This window comes from Leptosomus discolor, chromosome 8 (genome assembly GCF_034619465.1).
Source record: "Leptosomus discolor isolate bLepDis1 chromosome 8, bLepDis1.hap2, whole genome shotgun sequence".
Taxonomy (NCBI): domain Eukaryota; kingdom Metazoa; phylum Chordata; class Aves; order Leptosomiformes; family Leptosomidae; genus Leptosomus; species Leptosomus discolor.
The window spans coordinates 18805143-18828515 of NC_141398.1; the positions used below are offsets into that span (position 1 = coordinate 18805143).

At 38.0% G+C, this 23373-nt stretch overlaps 1 protein-coding gene across 1 annotated transcript in view; it reads left to right on the top strand.

The window, feature by feature from the left end:
* TRIO (trio Rho guanine nucleotide exchange factor) overlaps positions 1–23373 on the top strand; it is a 247376-nt gene that overhangs the window by 157198 nt on the left and 66805 nt on the right. The window contains exons 25-34 of the mRNA XM_086468999.1: positions 179–288; positions 1359–1428; positions 1913–2002; positions 3926–4018; positions 6220–6331; positions 8189–8379; positions 11644–11745; positions 13904–14046; positions 14678–14777; positions 23048–23291. Of these exons, the coding sequence (XP_086325125.1) occupies positions 179–288; positions 1359–1428; positions 1913–2002; positions 3926–4018; positions 6220–6331; positions 8189–8379; positions 11644–11745; positions 13904–14046; positions 14678–14777; positions 23048–23291 (1255 nt within the window). The remainder of the gene's footprint in view (positions 1–178; positions 289–1358; positions 1429–1912; positions 2003–3925; positions 4019–6219; positions 6332–8188; positions 8380–11643; positions 11746–13903; positions 14047–14677; positions 14778–23047; positions 23292–23373) is intronic.

A 23373-nucleotide genomic window follows, 5' to 3' on the forward strand; every position in this document is an offset into this window, starting at 1 on the left:
GCACTTGGATTTTACTGTCAAAATCACAAGGTATATTTGACACAACAGGTACTGTCACAATTGGAGATGATGCTGTTGCATGATCTTTCCCTGATTTCTTTCCAGGAATGCATGCTTACAGATAACTGCTTCTGCTCAGAGTTTTTGACTTTTCGTGCATCTTTTTTGTTCTGAGCAGACATATCTATGGGAAATGACAAGCGGAGTCGAGGAGATCCCACCTGGTATTGTAAACAAAGAACACATTATCTTTGGAAACATGCAGGAAATCTATGAGTTCCACAATAAGTGAGTGACTTATCTTCCATTTCCATATTACTGCTAAATCCAAATGATGACCTGAGGGATTTCCTAAAGAAAATATTGTGGGTATGCATGATGTACGATTTTCCATTAAAAAAAAAAAAAATCTAAAGGATTTCTTCTCACATTGCTAAATTGTTTCAGTTGTTGCTTTTTGCAGCTGAGTAGGTATACCATTAGAAACTGTCTTTTTCAGTCTTGGACATCTTTCAGCTTTTGAGAAATGGTTTGTACACTAAAATTTTGCTGTAGGTTTTCCAGTTGTTCTAAAGAGATGGAGACCACTGAACTGAATAGAATGCAGATATAGCACAAACATCAGTTTAAGACTCTGTCATTCCTTCAGAACCCTCATTCCTGATTTCCAGGTGTGAATGCTAGTGGGAAACAGTAGGGCTCCCTGCTCTTTCTTGGCTCTTCAAAGCTTCTGTGGAGATGCCCCACCATTGTTATGTTTACCTGAGTGTAGCGCGTGAAAGAGGCTTGTCCACTGCATTTCTTCTGAGTGGAATGGTTCCTAGGCAAATCTGTGTACAGAAGTTTTACTCTGAATCTTCCCTCTTTGTTAATTCATCAGTGTTTGTATTGTGTTATGATTCTTTTAAGTAACACAATACACCTAGCATATTCCAGAACCTGATTTTACAGTCCTTTGTATGCTTTGTGTTAACTTGAGCATCCAAAAAGGAAGTCACTTTCTTTTGCTCTTGAGATGAAGGCTAAACTTTTCTTGAAACTGAAACAGTAGGAAACGTTCTTGATGGAGAATAAGAGCAGTTATTAAATTTTTGTGTGCTCTTATGTGTTAACTGCATGTCCGCTGGATCAATTTCTGATCTTCACATCAGAATGTGTATTGAATTACGTTTAATATTAGTTCTGTTACTACACATTTTTATCCATTCTCGTTATCTTTATTTCTTTAACTCATGCTGTTGGTATGAATTACAGCAAGTTTTCTAACTGCCTTTATTCACAGACAATGGATCAATACCAGCTGCTTTAATGAAAATGTTTCATGTGCCTTGTACTATTTGTTTCTTTCCTACCCATAGTATATTCCTCAAGGAGCTGGAAAAATACGAACAATTACCAGAAGATGTTGGACACTGCTTCGTTACTTGGGTAATGAAGTCAGATTTCTGTTTAGAAGTAACAAGGGAAGCATGAAGGGATGAATTCATGCTCTCAGGTCCCTTTTTAGTTTGTAGAATTTGTGAAAGTACCACCTCCTTCAAATTTGAGTAAAAATGTGTGTATCTTCAGCTGGGGGGGTGGAGGGGGGAGGGAATGAGGCAGTGCTGTCAGATGGCAGTGCTTATTTGCTCTTCAAGTTTATGCAACTTGCCTAAACCTGCATTCAGGTTTAGTTTGGTATTTTTGTCTTACCTATGAATAATCTACTTTTGCATACATTGCTATTGTTTTCAGTCTTACTGGTCTGATGGATTCTCTTATGCTTCCAGTTTGATTGGGAAGATAATTCTGTATAGCTCAGTTTCTTGAGAAGGAAGATATGCTCGATAAAAAAGCATATAACTCTGTAAAAACTTTGAGACAGAAATCGTGCTTTCTGATAACCTGTGTAAATTTGCATTTTGTTCTGCAGGCAGACAAATTCCAAATGTATGTTACTTACTGTAAAAATAAGCCAGATTCTACCCAGCTGATCTTAGAACATGCAGGAGCATACTTTGATGTAAGTACTTTGTGTCCATCATAGAAGTATGCTTTGGCAGTTTGAATCATGTACTTGCAGTTATGCTGAGTGCCTAATTTCTTAAGAAAATGTAGATTTCCTAGTATTAATGCAGTTTAGTATCAGCTTAAGAAAAATCGATCTTATATCTCACATGATTAACTTATATTGCTCTGTTAGTCTCAAAGCTCTCAAATCGAATGCAAAAAGTTGCTGTCATGTATAAGAGCAGTTCAGAACTGGAAGCATATTCTGGCAGCAAAAACTGAGAGATGAATCCTCAGCTCTCACAAGCACGTTCTGCAAATGTAAGCATTTTGATGTGCTTAGTTTGCATTATATGTAATAAAGATGGAAATCTTTGTTAAATTTTTGAAGGGCCTTTACATTGTATTGTAGGTAGTGGTAATTACGTTGACTGCCATTGATCAGAGCTGCTAAACCAGCCACCTTGCTTACTCAGTCCCAAGGTTACTTGGTCTACATGCAGTATTCCACTTAAGAATGAACCAGAATGTAGCAGCTGTTAGAGGTTCTAGGGAGGAATTTTGGCCGCATTGAATAGGTTTGGTTCAATGTGTATTTAGATGATTTGATTAGGGTGCGCTCTGCACCTTTTTGTTTCCTTCTCCACTGTGCTGAGCCACCAGCTGTGTAGTGACACCACAAAGCTTTTTAGCTTTATTGAAGTTTGTGGAAGTAGAGGGAACAACGTAATAAAAAACAAATAAACAAAAAAGCGCTGAAGTTCTTGAGGTTAATTTCAAACCTCTGTCACTGAGGTGATAAGAATTCTAAACATTGTAACATAAAGCCTTTTTGTGAAGCCTCTGTTAAGTCTTCAGTGTTTGAAGAAGAGTAGGTAAGTTACAAGAAGTCAGGCAGATAGAACAAAAAAAAAAAAGGCAAAGAAAAATGTAGTAAATACTATTTTTTAAAAAAAAAAAAAAAAAAAAAGGGAACTGATAAAACTGTATTAAAAATAAGTTCTTGCCACCATCTCCAAAGGAGCATCCTTTCATCACTCTGTTTTAGCAGTGTATCCAGAGCTCTCCATCCCCTAATCCACCTGAAGTGGATTAGAAGTGTGAAGACCTAATTCTGTGCACAGGTAGCTTCAAGAGCTTCCATTGATGCCACCACTGGACCATGTGAAAATGTCATGTGTACCCTGTCTTGGGAATTTCTGATACTGTAGTCATGGCTAGAAAGCACATAGCTCCGGTGCATAACTTGTTTGAAATTGTGTGGTTAAGTAGAACTGATACTGTGAGAAATGGCAAGCACTGACTGTGAAGTTCAGCCACAATCAGGACTTGAAATCTGTAATTATCTCATCTAATTATCATCTAATTCTGTCTTCCTCCTTTAGATTTGTGGAGGTCATTCTTTTTTTTTTTTTTTTTTTGTAAGTGGCTGTTTTCATTTTAGGTGTTCAGTAACCTCCTCCCTGCAGTTAGCAACTGTTTCATGGTGCTATCCTCATGCGGGGTTAAACTAGCAGGAGATGCTGAGAAACCTCCACCTCAGCCTTCCTGTGAGAGAGCTGACTGTTTCACGAAACACTGAAATTTTTTTTTTGTTTCTCTTGCAAGTAACAGAAGAAATACAGTTTTTTATTTTTTTTAAAAAAGTCATTGCCACATGTTCAATATCCCTAATTGTTGCTGCTTGTATTTAGGTTTGTTGAAATGCTTCACAGGTACCCTTGGAGGTAATAAGCCTTCGTTTGTACAGAGGCAGCAGGCAGATGCACAACATAACTATTTGCTGTGGCTGGAATATCTTGTCATCCTGTCGTCTTTTATTTCTCCTTGCTAAAGCAGAATTTGTAGTTAATGTCTATTATTGCATAGCCTTCAAAGCAGTCTATATCTGAGTGCTGGTGCTCACAGTCCTCAAATGTTTGCCTTCTTCATGTAGGAGATACAGCAACGACATGGACTGGCCAACTCAATCTCCTCTTACCTTATCAAACCTGTCCAAAGGATAACAAAATACCAGCTTCTTTTAAAGGTCAGTATTAATTCAGAGTTCTTCATGTGATTCTGGTGTTCTTAAGAGGGCAAAACTCTTGCTGAAATCAGAAGGGCTGTTTTACTCTGCACTCTGAGACTACAGCATCCTGGGCAGCCTCAAATATTGCTGCAATGTTTTTTAGGCGGTGGCTGAAAATGAATGAAGGTATAAACAAGAAACTTTTTGTCCAGATTCCTGTAATTCAAAAAAAGATACCTCTACTAATGTTTACTTAGAAAATATAACTTGCATTTCCAGAGTAAAGAAAGTAATTAATGGCCATATAGACAGGCGCATTTTTGTAGAGGTTTCTGCAACAAATTTTGGCAAGCCATTAGCTATGTTTATGGTATTATGTACTGTAAAATATATACATTTCTATATATTTATATATAAAACTAGACTATAAAATATCTATAAAATGTAAGAATATATATGTGTATGTGTGTATGTATGTGTATATATACACACTGTGAGTACCTGTGAAGCGGTTGCACAAACAGTTGTTAACTTGTAATGTTGCTTGGAAATGTCAAGTAAATAGTAGCTGTTAAAATAAACAAAACTTTTGGAAACCTGTAGTTAGAGCTTGCACTCAGTGCACGGATGTTTTGCTGACTGAGCAGCAGTGTTCCTGAACTGTGCTGGGTCTCTGTTAGGTGGCGTTACTTGTTTGGTAATAGCTGCCTACAAGAGCACAGTAACTGATCTGTCTCTCCCCTTTTTCCCTGAGAACTGCCATGGATGATTGTTTTTAAAATTTCTGAAAAACATTGCAGGCTGTTTCAGAAAACAAGTTTGGCATTTTTAACTGAAATATATTGTCTGTTTTCCCGTTGCAAAAAGGTGCAACTTGATTAAGTTATAACTTACAGAAATACTCTAGGCTGTGCTGTTTCAGAAATTTTGGGGTATTGATTCCAATAATTATTTTTTTTTAAATCTAAATATACCGTAGCCGCTACATTATTGGAGTGATGGGATAGATCAGTTTCGCGAGTGTTTGCAGAGCCAGATGGCTTTGCTGCATAGTAAAATGGATTCATTTGGTTGTTGCTGGGTTTTCTTTTTCTTTTTTTTTTCCCCTTAAAAAGAGAGGTGTGAAACATAGAAGGATGGAGAGCTCAAAACTTGAATGATAGCTGAAACAATTTACAGTTCTAGAAGTTCTGCTTATTTTTCCAAATGATATTGAAGCTGCTCATCTTCTGTGCCTCCTGGAGGACGTTCAGTTACACTCACTTTTCTGTGGAGATGTCATGCAAAATTTAAGTGTGATGATGTAGTGTTTTGCTATGATGGTGGTATTGGCAGTTAAATAAAAATAGTGTAATGATGATAATAAGAATCACCTGGCTTTCTCTTTAAAAAGGAAAAGGGAATTTAACCTGAGGAAATGAATTAAGTGGGCCTTTTGAATAATAGAAGGAACATAATATGCCCTTTTGGTTACATAAGCTATATTTTACCTTGATACTGTTCAAATGCTCAAAGGGTGTGAGGAAATTTGAATGTCAGCTCAGGTGCTGTTATGTTAAGATCTGTGGGATCTTGAATGGGCAAGGAACTGCATTTCCCTAAATTCCACTACAACACTTCAGCATATTCTATTTTCTAACTTCTGTCCATTAGTTAATGCTTCTTTGTACTCAAAAGTTCTGTCTGTAGGATGGTTTTAACTGTATAAAAGCAGAATAGAGTAATTAATGGAATACTTAAGAGGATTTACATTGTTTCATTTTATCAGCAGTAGTACAGAGGTCTTTGGTGCAGTGGAGCAATGACTGACTTGGGGGAAGGGGGGCCAGGGTGGGTCCTTTTGGGCTGTCCTGCTTTCCACCATCTTTATGACTTGGCAGCTGCGTTGTTCTGAGCCTTGATGCAGGGCTGCATCCGATAGCTGAGTCTGTGCTTATCAGAAGAAATGTTGTCCTTAATGTAACTTTTAAAGATTTTTTTATTAAGCAGATGGTCCTGTTTAAATTAGAGGTGGTTAACTGAAAGCTTGGGCTGCTCCTTGAAGAACAGATCACGATAAATACAGAGTATGCTGTCATCTCATTGGCAGAGTAAGAAGTTCAAAAAGATTTTACATGCCGAAAATGATTTGTTGCTTGTTAGAAGTACTATTTGGTTGTCTATCGTATTAGTGTAGAAATACATGATAGAGAGTACTCATGTCTGCTTGTCTTTTGCAGGAGCTGCTCACGTGCTGTGAAGAAGGTAAAGGTGAGATTAAGGATGGCCTGGAGGTGATGCTTAGTGTGCCAAAGCGAGCCAATGATGCCATGCACCTCAGCATGCTGGAAGGTAGGATTCAAACTGGCTTTTCAATTCAGTCATATGCTGTAGATTAACTTTGTTTAATGACTTTCTATATTACGATATGTTGAGAAGATACGAAGAACATTTTCTTATCTCTGGGTTTGTATTTTATATACCTTTTATTTGGAGGTGTATAAATTGCAAACTTGTGTAGGAAAATTAATTGTGACAGGCAAGTGGTACAGTTTTGTTAATTTTTTTTAAATTTTGAGGTGATTTTGCTGATTTATGTATCAAATAATTGTCTCCAAGAAGTTTGTCGTTTTCACATCTGTCTGCTGCCTGTTCCATATGAGACTTCTGGATGAAATGAAACATATCTTCTGGCAGTAAAATGTCAGCATAAGCCAATTTAGCCTGAGCCTTAGCCAGAACAGCATAATCATGTTCATGGCAAACAGCGCAGGTTGGATGTAATTGCTTCTGTGTGCTTAGAACAACTTTCTGCCAAAATCTGTTTTGTAACTGACATGCTAGCATGTATGTGCCATCGTACGTTTAGTAATACAAGTGTTTTTCTTTAGCATTTAAGTTTTTTTGAGATAAAAGCAGAGCTGCCTTACCTTGCAGTTGCTGAATAAAGACTTACAGGTGCTTTTAGTCAATATTGCTTTTCCTCTTCCTTCTAACAGTAAAATGGAGCTTGTAGTGGAATTCCCAGTATGGTGCAAGTTACTGGAAAACTCGTGTTGGTTTGACATGTGATCTTTGGTCATGTGAATGGTCAAAGTCACCTCTTCCCTGATTTTAAACAATAGCTATGTTGGTCAGTATGCAGGATCGGTTCCAAATGCTTTGTTCAGCGATAGTGTTAGTATAAATGCTGACCAGCTTTGGTAATCATCTTTAACACTGGGAATGCAACTCTGGAGAATATCCTAATCTTTTACATAAGTTGGTTTTATAACAAATCATGCGTGTATTGTTGAGGCATCCCAAGTTAGACAAATATAGTGAGTGAGCACATTTCCTCCTTGTGTCTCTGGAGGATTTTGAATGAACATCCTGATGCAACTGGCCTCTGATGCTCTCCATGCTGTTCCCCTGTTTAGAACAGTGAGAACTGTTGTTTTCTCAAAAAAGATGGTGCTCTTCTGTTCAGAGAATATTGGCAAGTAGTATCTATTTAAAATGCAGTTTAATACCATGCAGAGGAGTATGGCAGACTAATTTCTGTTACCATGCAACTCTAAAGCTAGCTGTGTATTAAGCTGGGAGAACACCACTACAATGGAAGTTGATATTCTCTATCTTCATCTTTATATTATGTCTCAAGATAAATAATCCAGCTGCTGTTTCTTTGTGGTGGATCAATGCTGGAGTGACACAATGGCAAGCCGATCACATGGCCACAGCTCCAAGCTGCCATCTTTTTTCATCCCCTATTGGAACATGTTTGTGTGCTCATTGCATACGTGGTAGGGAAGGTGTACCACCAGAAGAGGTGGCATTTGGGAGCTTGCCAATGTCAGAACTTCCTGATGTAGTCTCTGTGTCTTTGCAAGTTGCTCACTCTCTACAGTGCCAGAAAGCTTATGAGAGAAATAATTTTCATCCCTGAAGAGGTAACCAGAAGCTGACATAGACGGATCTGTCATTTGTTGGTGAAATACTGCCAGAAGAGTTGGATCTCTAAATTTAGACATAGATTTGAGCTACAGTTACATTTATACGTTGAAATCAAGTCTTGTTTTTATAATGGCTCCTTTGGAATCCCATCTTTTGCAAGCTGTATTTGGGGATAAAAAAAATCATATTGCTTAATAAACAGAAGCTGTGCTTTTTAATTTCCTTGTATTATCAACTTTTCGTGGTGAACCTTTCCTCTCCCTGGGTTTTTAGGCTTTGATGAAAATATAGAATCTCAGGGAGAGCTCATCCTTCAAGAATCCTTCCAAGTGTGGGACCCAAAAACTCTAATTCGAAAGGGAAGAGAGAGGCACCTTTTCCTTTTTGAGATGTCCTTGGTTTTCAGTAAAGAAGTAAAGGACTCCAGTGGAAGGAGCAAGTACATTTACAAGAGTAAACTGTTCGTAAGTATGGGAGAAAAAGTGATCCTATTTAGAAAACTGCCTAGATTAGACTGTGACTAAGCTCAGATGGTTTAAATGTGCCTGAAGAACTTGAGCAACTATTATAGTGCACTGAAAGATCAGCCTTAGAATGTGTAGACTGAATCTTGTAAGTTTACTGCTTTGTCATGCTTTTGAGGAGAAATAGGCTGAAAGCAACTGCTGAAGGCTGTGTGTCAGGACAAAGGAAAATCAAGATTGGGCTGGACTCATTTTGTCTTAATTGTGTGTGTGATTGCTGGTTCTTTAAGGCTTATTTGTATAAAGCAGAAGGATGGAAGGAGTTGACAAGCTGCTTTCATCTTGCTTGTTTGCTATCACTGCTGTACATGTTATTTTGGTCAATATTCTGCACATACTGATCTGGAAAGGCAAGAACTCTTTGTTATGGAAAAATTCATTTCAAAATGTCTACAGAGACTGGTAGTCTTAACAATAATGTTTTGTAAGTAAAATGATAAGCTCTTATGGTCTATTGAAAGGATGTAAAGATGGAAATATTTTTCTTCACATTTTAAAAAAAAAAATCTAAAAAAAAAAAGGAATCCATTCTTTCTTTCCTCATCTGTAACATGTATGCTTTACAAAATGTGACCCTGGAATTTGTATCCTTACCCTCTATTCACACTCCGTAAATTTAGGTAGCCAAGTAAGAAGACAATCTCCCATGGCTTGCTCTGCGTTTGTCAGAGGCAAGATTAGCTTTTCTGCCAGAAAGTTTAGAACAAGTTCTCAGAATCACACTCTAAAAGACATTATTCTGATGTTGATCCTATTGGGGTATATGACTAAGTCTAGATAGTATAAATACTGAGCCTTTTCTCCCTGCTTCAGCTCCTTTTCCTTTGTTCTTTCCACCTTCCCGCTTCTGTTTCCAAACTCGTAAAGCAGGTTCATTCAAAAAGCATCTTTTTTCTCTGTTTTACTTTGCGTATTCTGTCACTTAATTTCCAACACTTGCTCTCCTTCCTGATACAAGGTAGCTGGCAGGTAACACAGCTGCAGCTGTTGTGTTGATCACACTTTTCTTTGGTGCTCTCAAGAACTTCAAATACAAAAAACTTCTGGTGTACTATGGGTAACATCAGCTGCCAAGGCGTTACGTGGGAGGGGAGACAGAGCCGAAAAATCGGTCCCATAAGCTTGTCATGTCAATTCCTCTGGCAGGAATTTAGTAATAGCCTTGGGTCCTAGAGAAGCTGCTGGAAATCTTGAAGACTCTCATTGTGTTTCATTTTTAAAACGCAAGCATTCTTTTTGTCTCCATATTCTATTTGGCAAAATATCCTGTAGTGCAGGTTACTATTATAGCAAGTCTTATATTTTGATCTTTAGAAAAGGCATTCATACAGATTTTTGAAAGCATGCACGTTGATTTGAGCTGAAGATCTTTTTTGCATATTATCCTGCCTCGTGGCTCTGAAAGGTGGTTTTACAAAAGTGAGGTCCTTCTCTTTACTTTGGGCATGATGACCATCATGGTTTTCCCAGCATAGGATACTCAATGGCATGACTTATATTAGTGGAAGAATGTGTTAATGAACTCCTTTGGCAAGAGGTTAAGTGTCCAAAGGCAAATGCCTAAGGAGGGCTATGGGAACAAGGCAAGCAGGAGTAACTTTGCCAGAATACTCTCCCAGTCACCAGCAACTGGCAGTTCAGGGGCTTCCTCACCTGAGTGTGAGCAACGGATTTCCCCTCTATGAGCTTACCCTTGGACCTCAGGTAGACTTATAGCATTTACAGTTTCCTTTGCAAAGAGTTGTGTTGCTCAGCTACGTGTTGGGCACAGGTCAATGTCCCTGTGTTGGGTTTTGGACCCTCCCACATTTGATGCCTGCCAGCATTGAAAGGGAGAGTGAACAATGTATGTCTGCTTTGCCATTCCTTACTGTACAGACCTCTACTGCGTTGTCCCTCAGTTGTCCCTTGTAAAGTTAATAATATTCAAAAGTGTACCAAGGTGTCTAAATTTTCTGGGCTTTAAAAAATAAACAGCATTAAATATTGTACTGTCTTGCTCATTCAGACTTTATTTTGGGCAGTGCAATAGGGTGTATTTTCTTTGAATCACATAATGTAATGTTGGATTAAGTATTTTACAAGCTTTTTAAGACTTAGGAGTTGCTGGTGAGTCAAGTTTAAAATCCATCACAGGTTTTTAATTATTTCAGTGAAGAAGAGTCCATTTGACCAAAAAGATGACAAAGGTGAAAGGGTGGATGTGTTGTGTTGGGCTTTTTTTTTTTTTTTTTTTTTTTTTTTAGGAAAAAAACCCAGACCACCAAACAACAAAACAAGTTGGCATCCAAGTGAGACAAGAAGAAAAATAACCTTTACTCTAGCTCTGTATACCCAGCATCTCTTGTAATGGACTGTGTATGTCCTAGTGGTGATACATATGAGGGGAAAAGTACAGCTTTTAATAATGTAAGAACGCATAGCAGCTGTCTTTTTGCAGTGAGGGTTCTTGTAGTTTGAGCTATATTTCTTAGTTTGTAATTTTTTGGAGCAGAGCCTACATGAATTACTTAACTGGAAGCCAGTTCCCATGATTGAGATGATGTTCCAGTTGGAAAGTGAAAGCATTATGGATGATAATTAGCTATTAAGAACTGACACTAGAACATTCACAAAGACTGATCGTCAATGTAGTTGTCCCACGAAATTCTCTAGGGAAATGGCATTTCTGAATTATTTAATCTGTTTCAGAGGGAAGGAAATACACTAAGAAAGGTCTCTGGCAAAAAAGAGATCAGATGTTTAGAAGATATCAAGAGAATTATTAAGCATATCTTATTTGAGAGAAAACATAATAATCAATAAGTAGTAAGTGTTCCCTGATGGAAATCAACAAGGAGAGAAGCCAACACTTTTTTTTTTTACCAAGCACCTTCTTTTAGAGTTATAAGGTTTTTATTTTCAAGTCAGAAATGTAAAATAAGCAATTTTGTATTCAGATTATAAATGCTATTGTTTATTTTTACTCTACAGGAAAAACTGTTTAGCTTGCAGCTCTTGCTTTTTTGAAGAAATCCCACCGCTGCCAGCAGAATAAAGGATTCTCTGTATCATATGAGTTAGCCTTAAGCTTCTAAAAATCTTTACATAGCAAAGCTCAGTTAATATTAGCATCCCTTTGTGGCTTCTGAGAAAAACAAAAAAACAAAAAAAAAAAACCCACCAAAAAGCTGTGTCGTCCTAACAAATTTTTCTTAATTCTAGACTTCTGAACTGGGTGTCACTGAACATGTAGAAGGAGATCCCTGCAAGTTTGCTTTATGGGTTGGAAGGACACCAACTTCAGACAACAAAATTGTTCTCAAGGTAATTTTAGCAGATGTGCTTGTACAGTCTATATTTAGTCTTGTAGTTATTGTTTATACTTTCTGGGAAGGCAACAAGTGATAGCTTTTCCTGCTTTGAGAGGAGAGCTGCTGACAGATAACTTTCTTTTGTGTGTAAAGGATGTGATATATATCTAATTTAGGGGTCTTGACAGCCAAGGGGGATCTGTGTGGTCTACTGAAGGATTAAACAAACTTGCTTTCACAAATCAGAGTGGGAAGAGGTTTGATCCCATGGACCTCTATAGCTTGAAGACTTCAGCCACTGACAGAGCAACTCATATGTCACAGACAAATCATGGCATCAGTGTTATGTTCCATGCGTGAGTCACTGCTGCTTGTTGGTGATGCTATGTTTCATGGCCCATATTTTTATGCAGAAATAGAAACACTTCAAAAGATTTTTACGTCTTTCTGTGGGTTACAAGTTTTTCTGAAGATACTTGTCTTTGGGTGAGAGTGTGTGCAATGCCTGTAAATTTTGTGTCTGGAGAATTTACAGGTGTCAGTAGCATTCTTTGCCTAGCTAAGAGAGAATGGCTAAATCCATTTTTCCCGTGACTCTGGTATGTAACCTGGGACTTACTGTTTAAACTGGAGAACTTTTATGTAATACCACAAGGAGCTAATGGGTGATTTCACATATTTTGAGGACTGTGTCAGCTTTGAAACTTTTATTTTGTATCTCTTAGCTGTGTTGAGCTGAAAAAAAGTTCACCTTCCCATTTACAGGTTAATGCATCTACTATTAAACTTGTTTATGTTTTTCACATATATTTTTGGTGATTACTCATTAATGCCACTTAAAATTGGTCACTCAAATTTACATGTTGCCAATCAAATTTATATGTTTTCCTAGGGAATACAGGGTAAGAAGAGCTCACATTAGTTTTCCTGCAGCAGTCAATGAGTGCAAGAAAGTGAAATGTAACATCACTGAATAATACAATTTGTTCAGTTTCAATACTCAACATAATTTCACAGATAGTGCTTTGCAGCCTGAAATGATCCTCCCAGGCTAGAGCAGTATAAGGGGTTTCATTTAAGGGCTCACTTTAAGGTGTTCCTGTTCTGTTCTGTTCTGTTCTTTTCTTGGAGCACAGGATATTTAGATAACTTGTGTGGTATATGGAGCTTTTCCACAATTGATTTTTTTCATTTGTTTCGTTTTGAAGGTTGGAAACTAGCACTTCCTTAGCTCATTAGAATTATAAGTAAATTCCATGAAAACCTAAATAAAAGATTTGACAAAACCTTGGGTTTAGCTTCTTTTCCTAAATGTTTTTGTTTGTAAAAGAAAACAAAGATCTTCCTAACAGTTCATCTGTTCCTCCAACTTTCTCCATCCCTTCAGAATTCCTGGTTATTAAATATTTATAGTATATTAAATATTTATAGTATATTCTAAGCCAATTATTTTAGGAGACAGCAGTTAAGAGAAGTAGAAAGTTATATATAATTTTTTTTTAGATCTGCAATAATGTTTACATTTAGTAGCATTTCAGGTATGGGGTTAAATTGGATTAAACAATCAGATTACAGGTTGGGCAGCTGGATATCAAGTCTTTTCCAGGGTATCTCAAAAATGTAGATGATATGTTGAAGGCAGTTATTAAAATACAATCCCTAAATTAGCTTTCTGCTTCCAGGTATGTTTCAAAAGTGGGAAGAGTAATACATGAAATGTGTTGTGGAAGCATATGTATTGCAGTATAAATTGATTTTTCTTTCAGTGTTAGTCAATTATTATATGGAGTTAGAATTGACCTAAAATGAGTTTAAAATACCAGTGTTCAATGTATTATTAGTGGAATTCTTTAAGTAAGTCAATTCACCTTGTCTCACATGAGATGCATACAGGGCTTTAGCCTCCAAGTTATGAAAGAGGAATCTGAATTGAAATAAAATGGTTTTTAAATTAACAATATTAATAATGTTGAGAAGTGTAGACTAGTGTTGGCGATTCAAAGTGAAGACAGCTAGCTTGAATTTCCATTTTTCTGTTGAACTTTTCAAAAATTATTCACAAAGTCATTCTTTATGCCTTCCTCTATTGTGTTTATTAGCTGACTGTATGTGTGGATCTTCTCAGCTATAATAGTCCCTTGTGGGGGTTTTGTTTCTTTTGCATATCAAAGGCATCCAGTATAGAGAATAAACAGGACTGGATCAAACACATACGGGAAGTGATACAAGAAAGGACCATTCATCTGAAAGGAGCATTGAAAGAACCGATCCACATCCCCAAAACCGCACCAACAACAAAACAGAAAGGAAGAAGGTAAGTAGTATTTAAAATAATCAGAGAAGTCCAAGTACTCAACAGTACTCTTTCCTCTACTGTGCTGAATTTCTAATGACTTTCAGTGATTTGGACAAAAGCAAGAGTCATTTTGGCCAGCTTTATCTTATAATTAATTTCCAATTTCCTGTAATACTGAATTTGTTGAGATTTCTGCTCTGAGCAGTCTCTGAGCAGAATATACTTGTGTATATTCAGCTGTTACAGAAGGGATTTGGAACTGCGGTATAGGATAGCAGTACACTTTAGATTTTTACAGTTATGCATGTGTTATTCAGGTCCTTGGTTTCCTTTCATGGAGCTTAAAATGTGTGACTGACTGTTCTGCTTGCTAGCTTTGGCTAAGTGGCTGTGCAAGTTTCTTGCCATAGTTCTGGCTGGTTGGTTGTTACCTTAATTCTACATGATACAGACCTTGAGCAAACAAATCTGTTCTCTTCAAGTGTAGAACAAAGTATTGAGTGCTGAATATTTTTATTTTTGCATCAGTTTGTCTGCCTGGTGTCTGTTGCCATGCTGTGTAGGAGCCCCTTCTTTAGAGTTAAAAGTACGCAACTAACATGTTACAAACACAGTGCTAATATTGTGATGAAAACTGAATTATTTACAGAGACGGCGAGGACTTGGACAGTCAGGGAGATGGTAGCAGCCAACCTGATACTATTTCGATTGCCTCACGAACCTCACAGAACACGCTAGACAGCGATAAGGTAAGTTTCCCAGGTGTTGCTCTGTTCTGAGATGAAATGATTCATCCCTTAGTGTGACTTAGCACCCAAGATAAGTCCTTAGTACCTTCAGAGAGGAAGTGTGGAAATATTCAATCTCTTTAAAATAGCTGTATGCAATATAGAAAATATCTTGATACCATGAGGGAGCAGGGGTGGTTGTTTAAATTCAATAGGTCATGAAGGAATTACGTTTGTTCCAAACTGAAACCATTCTGGTCCCTTCTTTTCTGCAGTTTGTTCAAAGATTTGACCCAGTTTAAAAAGTTTTCTTTTCCATAAAATTTGATTCTCATGCACAGAGTTTTTCTTGATGTTGGTCTCATCCTTTCTGAAAGCATTCCATCTGCTTTTTATATTAGCTTGAGGTTGGTGACTGCCACGTGGATACTTTGGTGAAGTAAAAAGATGTGCAATAGAGAGTAACAGTGTTTAGTTTCTGCATGAGAGCTGGTGGAAATCACCATATTAAAGAGGAGTAACCCACAACACTACAATGATACCAGTGCTAGTGTTTGCTTTCCTTCATCTCTGCCTATAGATTCTGGCTGGGTTATCCCGTAAGGACAACACAGCCAGAGTTTCTCATGGGTGGGAGAAAGACAGGCATCTAAAGACTAAAAGGTCTTATGAAACATGTGTGCTACTTTGGCAGGGAAAGAAGATTTCTGGCAAGTGAGAAGTGTGAGGACCTTGGTGGGAGGTAGAGATGGATAATAGAAGTTTGTTAAACAAAAGAATGAATAAAAACATAGAAGCTGCGTAGCAAATTTCTTCAAAACATGGTTAGAGGTTTCTGGCCTGTTACTTCATTGGGTAAAATTGTTCCAATAAGCCATTCAAACTACATAGGTAAATAACCAGTCTATTACAGGGCAGCTAAGTGAACGAGTTCTTGGAGTAGTATTTTGACCATTGCCATTATCACCTAAAGGAGAGTTTTCTGTATTTTTGCATGTGACTTAAACTGTATGGTTTTGGTTTTTTTTTTTCCGTGTAAAGAAGAGGAAGACAGAAGGGAGGTATAAGGTGATTAGAGTTGCTCGTGTTTGTCAAAAATTGCCTATGTTTTGACCTTGTGCGTTTGTAACAGAGCCTCTGTCATTTGTTAGTGGCCAGTCCAGCCCTAACCCATGACAGTACTGAAGCTGGTCTGTAGTTTTGGTGATGGTTTCTTCTACAGATATCTGTGAGAAAAATTGTTGGTTAGAGAAAGAAAAAAAAAAAAAGTCTTTCAAAGACTCTTATTTTGCTACTTTATTCTTTGCATTCTTATTTAGCTATTTCATGATTTTCAAAAATTGTTGCGTATACTAGCAAACAGTTTAGTTTAATTTTTTTATGCGTTCTTAAGAGTTTAGGTAATCTATCACACTCAAAAGCAAGAATTGCTCTTGGATTTGCATGATTGTTGGGTGAGACACCAAGCTGTGTGCACACAGCCTGGCTGGAATGTGCTTCAATTCAAATGGAGGTGATGCAATCCATCCCTGCCATGCACAGCCATTGACCCTCTTCAGTTGTTTGTGAGGTATTGTTCACTGGGGAATAGCATGGGTTGTTTCCTGTTGCCCCTCACGGTAGTATTTCATGCATCATGTGAGAATTGCTAAGAAAGTTGGCCAAGTGAAATGGCCTCAGTATTATCTTCCAGTCTGACAGGAGGAGGAGTCTTACCGACAACCTGCTCAACAGGAGTTATAAGTTAAAAGAAGGAGGAATGGAGAACACTTTTAAATATCTTCCTGGCAAATTAAATTTTAAATTTGGTTCGTAAGCATAGTGTTGTTTTTAAAGTATTTTTGAGTTCTCACGTTAGTGTATAAAATTTTTGTTAGACTGTTCTTTGACAAGAAAAACAAACTGAAAACTGGGAGACTCCCTGGAAGTTACTTGCTCTGTATTGTATGTCCAACGAAGGAACTTACTGTTTGCGCACTTCTTAAAAGTGTGTGAATCAGCAGAGTAGCATTGTTTAATGTCTCTATTACATGTTTTTGTTTGTTAAATACATTAAGAAAAGAAAAATTTTAATGTGTTTAAAAAATAGAAAAAAATTATTAAGGAACAAGAACAGGCAGAAAGCCTGTAAAATCTGTAGGACAGCTTAACACTCTTGCTAAATCTGAAGTAATCTCTCATTTTGTATGTTGAAAATTCATTAGCTGCAGTCCATTCAGGGTTTAAAATTGACTCTGTTTTCTCAGCCTAGAATCTTGACATATGTATGAATGTCTTACAGAGGTGGAGTAAAACAGTTTTACGGATTTTAGGTGCTGTTGATGTGGTTAGCCAGATGGAACACTGGAACTCCTCAGTCGAATTTGGAGCATGTCCCAAACTGGGCTGGGATTGTAAATTGAGAAACGTTAAAAATATCAAGTAATTTAAAATAATTAATCAAGTGGTAAAAATGTTCAGCACTATATTACTTACTGTGCTGTTGGTGAACATTTTTCTGTTCACATGTATACACTATTGTGATTGAGAAAAGACAACAAATAGCAAACGGCATACTAATCAACAGCCAAGTAAAACCATTATTTTATTTTCTCCAGTTATCCTTCAGACAGTTGATTCTTTTAAAATAAATGTTTTGGTTAGAAGTGCTAAGCTGTTATACAGGGAGAATATAAAGAATGAAATCCTTTATCCGAAAACTCAATACTCTTTCTCACCCCTTCGGAAACACACTTTGAAAGAGCTAAAAAACATTAGCCTTGGTAGTAAGTGGTTGAGTGTTGTCCAGGTGAGCTTTTTTCATTGCATCCTGTTTTCTGACATAATTTAAAATGCCTTAACAACAGAGAATAACTTCATGATTAGCTGTTTTCTTCTCCACCCTGGCTTTTTTGGCTAGAATTGTAATTTCTGCTTGTTGGCTCCACTGTTGCATGTTGCTTTTCAGTAATGACTGGGATGATGCAATAGACCATATGTTTATAAAGATGACATCCTTCCCAGCTTCGTGTCATCTGAAAAATATATTGGAAGGCAGAATTAGAATTCAGAATCATCTGGGCAAATGGGAGAAATTAATTGTCGAAATGCCATGCAATCTAATAGGAATGCATTTGAGCTAATGTGAATAGGTGGAAGTAGTTAACTATTAACTTCTAACGTGTACAATGAAAGTATTGAACAGTTTTTGGGAAGGTGATCTAGAAGTTATAGAGGCTCACAAGTTGTTTATTTTAACAGTGAGATGCAGTTATGGGCTGGGGAGGGAAGCAGCCCTATATTAGCTTGTAGAAATAGGATGCTGAGCCACAGGACACAAAGTCCTCATTCTTTACCTAGCATTCGTAGGGCCTTTGTTAGATACCATATCCAGTTTTGAGTACAGAATTTTAGCAAATTAGTGGTCCGTTGGAAGAGTTCCAGGGCAAAGAAGAAAACTACTGATGAGACAAGAGGTCTACCAAACATGACTTACAAGGCAAGATAAAGAGTTGGGACTAATGAGTCTAAACAAAAAAGGCAGGAGGAAGAACTTCAGGTCTTCAAGTGTGTAAAAAGCTACTACACAAGAGTTACAGAATAGTCTGTTACCCTATTTTCAGTGGATGGGATGAAATCAAAGGACTTATCTTTAATAAAAGATTACAATAATATTTTTTTAATGGGTATGAAAATGTGAAGCCCTAGAGCAGAGTAATTATGAAGGGTGGGGAATCTCCATAACTGGAAATCTTTGAGAACAGTTTGGATAAATGTTAATCATGATTCACATAGATGTAGTTGATCATGCTCTAGAGGAGGAGAAAGAAGTGGACTAGGTAACTTAAGATCCCTTTCCAGCCACTTTTTACTATTGTGGGGTGTATCTTCATATTGCAAGACATGCTAAATACATCCATAGCACTGGCACATCCTGAAGTATTTGGAAGGCATAATGGAGTACAGAGTGAAATATAAAATTTTTTCAGGGGGAGATTTCTACTCCATCAAAGCATCTCAGTTTTCTGAATGAGTGCTCTTATTGTACCCTTCTCAGTAAATATTTTGCCCTTCACCTTTCACAGCATTCCTTCCATTTACCTTCCGGAGCTGAGTAGCCAGCATTTTAGGTGGCTAACAAATAAGAGATAACACTTGTCCCATTCATTCCACCTTTCAACAGTTCCTAGCGTCAGAGCTTGATTTGATTTTAACATCATCTTTTGAACTTGATCCAATGCATAGGAAATGAAACAGGGTGGCTGAAGGAAACAATGTAGGTCTGATAGGTCTTTTCATGGTTGTATTAAGTGATCTGGTAGAAACATGAAATAATCCAAACTACTATTTTGGTAGCTGAGAAGATGAGAGGCTTTCAGAAGAGCAGCTGTCATAGGGTGTTATCCTAAATAGTAGGAATCATGCTGGCTGCTGTGGGTGGTCAGTGGAGCAATATTTTATTTTTAAGAAACTGTCTTTTGTGCCCAGCTGGTAACACTTTGTAGTGCTGTCTATGTGAAGCTGTATTTCATTCTCATGCTTCTTTAAGCTTGTGTGTAGTACTTTGGAACACAGAAAAAGGACTGAAGCAGCAGGAGAGAACCACGTATTTAGTACTGCCAGCTGAGACTGCAGAAGAGAAAAGGCTTCCATCAATAGAAAAAATGCTAGTAAAAAACCAAACATGGCTCTGAGTATATGCCTGTTTTCAGAATCAGAAATCAAGCCTGGGCAGCTACCTGGTCAAAGCAAAGTATGCTTTGTTTGAGACAGAACTTTTGTGTGTCTCCCATTTCTTTTCTCCCACAGTGCACTTGTTTCCATTTTTAAAGGGGATTAAAGATTTTCATGTTTGAAATAATTGAGAAATCTTATTAGCTGCTCTCTTTCCTTTCCCTTCTCCTTAATGTAAAATTACCATGGGACAGTAAATTTAATTTGCAGTCCTGAGAGGAGGTTTTATGGTCTGATGTAAAGGCTTGTACGTGGCAAAACTCTTGTCAGTGGTGATCTTCCCAGATACTGGTGGCAGATGAACTCCTGCTGTGGTGTCTCTGACTTCAGCAAACCTACACTAAGAATGTATGCAGCCCAGCCAGTGAGTGTGTGTTAAGGTTTTGTTTTGGGTGGATTTTTTTTTTCTCTCTACAAGCAACAGTGATTAAAAGGCCCCAGAGAGATGAACATAGATGGTTAACATTAATTTCAGCAACAGCAAGACACTATGTCCCATGATAAGCTGTTTAATTAAACCTTGCGCCTTTTTTAATCTGCGGTTCTATTTCTGTCTGGCTTTTGTTTCTCATCTCGTCTCTCCAGTTTCCATGTTTCAGACATAGCCTCATTTATTTTTATGATGCATGATTAATTCAGTTTATATAAAGGGTTTCTTGAGAAGGGTGGATAAAGTATATAAAGCCCTTGTTCCTAAATTTGGATTTAGATGGTTTGTAACTCTCTTCTCTTCAGTGCAAGTTAGTCTCCTGGTTCTGCTGTGCCTCGTGCTCTTCCCTCCAGCTAGCCTAGAGAGCCTTGCCAAAGCTGTCCAACAACAGCTGTTGAGCAATGCGCTTAATCACAGACACTCCTTGCTGTCCAACTGCATTTAATCAGTGCGAAAGATGAAACTGCTTTCAGAAAGTGTGTTATGGAGAGAAAACAAGCAATGAAACAAAGAGGAAAGCAGCATTTCCTAACCATTACTGTCACAGGGAGAAAGAAGCGTTGTTATCCCAAAGGAGGGGAAAATCAGTATGTGTTTTTTTGGTCAGTTCTCTATAACGACGTAGATGTGTGTTGGGTAGAGAACACCGCTGGTTTTGGTGTGTTAGGCAGTAGTGGAGAAGTCCTGCACCAAGTTGCATCTAACAGTGCTTGTTTGAAGATGGTGTGGAACTAAGAATTGCATGCAGGAAGTGTCTTACATGCTGTACTGAGCTGTGATTGAATATTGAATTTCAGTGGAATACTGACCAGGCAGGATATCTGATTCCCACACAGCCTGAAAGACTAGGATTTTTTTTGTACTTTAATAGTTTCTGACATAGCCACTGACGGCCTTTGTTTGCTTTTTCCTTTAGCTTAATACTATATAAAATACTTAGTGAATATAAAATCTGAGATTTTTTTTTTTATTAGGGGAAAGAGAAGAAAGAACAACTATATTAAAGCCAAAACCATGTGGCCATTGCACCAATCACAAAGTATATTTTAATCTCTATTTGTAGGAAGTGAAGGGTCAGGACAGCAAGCAGAGCACCAAAGCTATGCTCTTGTAGGTATTTAGGAGAAAATAGAAAGCCTAAGTGCAGTTTCTGGAAAGTGTCAACTTGTTACTGTCTTGGTGCTGGCACTGACTGGGATATGGACTCTCCTGAGAAAAATTTGGTCTACATTGGACACCTTGTGAAGTCATACTTCATCAGCTTTTTTGTTAGTCCCCATCAGGCATACAGATGGTTTCAATTGTTTCTGAGTTTGTGTGAAGAAGGCTGTAACATAAATCAATACCAGAAAATGAGGGAAACCTCTTTACTTTTTCCCCTTTGGCATAGTTTTGCATGGACTAAAAACTAATATAATATGGAGAAAAGAGTGTAAGGGAACAGGAAACTTTTTAATGAGGGAGGAGGTAGAATGTTTTGAAGATGTACACCCTCTCTGTAATTTGGGTATTGAGGCTGTCTGGAGAGATGTAGTATAAGCAATGTGATTAATTTTTAGCCTGGATCTAAATGGGTGCAACCTGATTTATCTTCCTTAAACACTAGATGCATAAGGGTTTCCTGCCCTTCTTGGCCCCTGCATTCCCCCAAGAAAACTTTTTCTTCTTCATATGCACACACAAGCAAGGATAGTTGGTGAGATTAGCAGAGATACCATGGGAAAGCTCTGGAGTTACTGCAGACCAGCTGCTAGGAGTTATGTCCTGTCGTTTGTTGCAGGCTTGAGGAAGAGAGGATTTGAATTAGCCTTTGAGTCTGAGGTTTTGCTGGTTTTGTCATTGCTCTAAAATTCTTGCTAGATAATAAATAGTGTTATCCTAGAAAAGTTTCTCTCTGGTGCTTCATTTCAAGGCTTGTAATGAAAACTAATAAGTAACAATGCAGTTTCTTATCTCCTTTTCCTAAAGCTCATGGGATGTGGCTGGCAGCCATGTAACTGCCTAAATGTAATAGTCAAAAATAATGTGGCAGGAACCGTGCAGTATGTTGGTGTAGCACATGCTTCTATTATTTGCTGCAGTTGGGATTCTCACAGGGTGTTTGTCCTCCTTTGTCAGCATCGAGCATTGCAGGATTACGTTGCTGAATTGAAGGAGTTTATGGGCTTGGTCCAAAATTACTGAATTCACAGAAATTGCAAACCAGCTGAGATCCGATACGAATGTTGCACTGAGGCAGCCTGAGGTATACAGATGTTCACAAATGAAAAGCTGAAGTAGCCTGGAACACCATTGCCATATGGAAGTAGAAGGAATTCCCAAGCTGTTTGCTTAAGTTGGATGGGTGCTCTGGTGCTGAGCAATCTTGGGAACTTTGCAAAGTTCTGATGATAATTTTCATTTCACATCAAAGCAGATGAAACAATCAAAGAGAAGAAACTTAAGCTTAGGCAAAGTAATTCTAATGAAGTGTTTCAAAGAGAGGGAGGAAAACCCTGCACTCCCATGCTTTTAATTTAAGTTTGTGTGGTTTTATTTGGGGAATCAGCAAAAATGTGAAAGTTATAAACCTGTGTGGATTTTTATCAAATAGTTATTCCCAGGTATTTGGGAATTTTATGTGAAGAACTTTATGCTGATTTTTGTAATCATGTATGATGCATCCTAGCTGATTTTGTGATCCATGTATGAAAACTGAGTGGGATGGGACTATGGCAAGTAAGCTCATTTGAAAAAGGTCCTTTTTTCTGCCTTGAATTTTCAAGATAACACAGCTCATGAGTGATTGTATTTAGTAATACCTGGCTTTTTGGTGCCTGTTATCACAGAAAATATATTCTGAAGCAACTGCTACTTCAGCTTTCGGGATAAGGAGTAGTCTAGCAAGAAAAACTGCTTAAATCCTCCGCCCAGCACTGTCACAACTGGTGTGCTTTGAACATAGGCAGAGACAAGCAGAGTTAGAAATCTGTTCTAAAACTCCAGAACTGCCTGATTTTGAAATGATCTCTTCTTGATGTGGAACGTCCCAGAAGCTTGCTGTCTCATCCAAAATACGAATCCTGCCAGGAATCCTAAATAGGTAACGGTCCGTGACGGATGGTTTGATAACGAGCGTTCATCTGGCTTCTTGTTTTTCCCCTCACAGTTGTCTGGTGGGTGCGAGCTGACGGTGGTAATCCACGATTTCACCGCCTGCAACAGTAATGAGCTGACAATCCGCCGTGGGCAGACAGTGGAGGTCCTGGAGAGGCCCCATGACAAGCCCGACTGGTGTCTGGTTCGAACCACAGATCGGTCCCCAGCTGCAGAAGGCCTGGTCCCCTGCGGGTCCCTCTGCATCGCCCACTCTCGCAGTAGTATGGAGATGGAGGGGATTTTTAACCACAAAGGTAAGAAACAAAGTCTAGTTGTCAGTAGCACTAGTTTGGGGTAATGGGGAGTACTGTGTAAATGGGAACTTTGTTGTTCTTG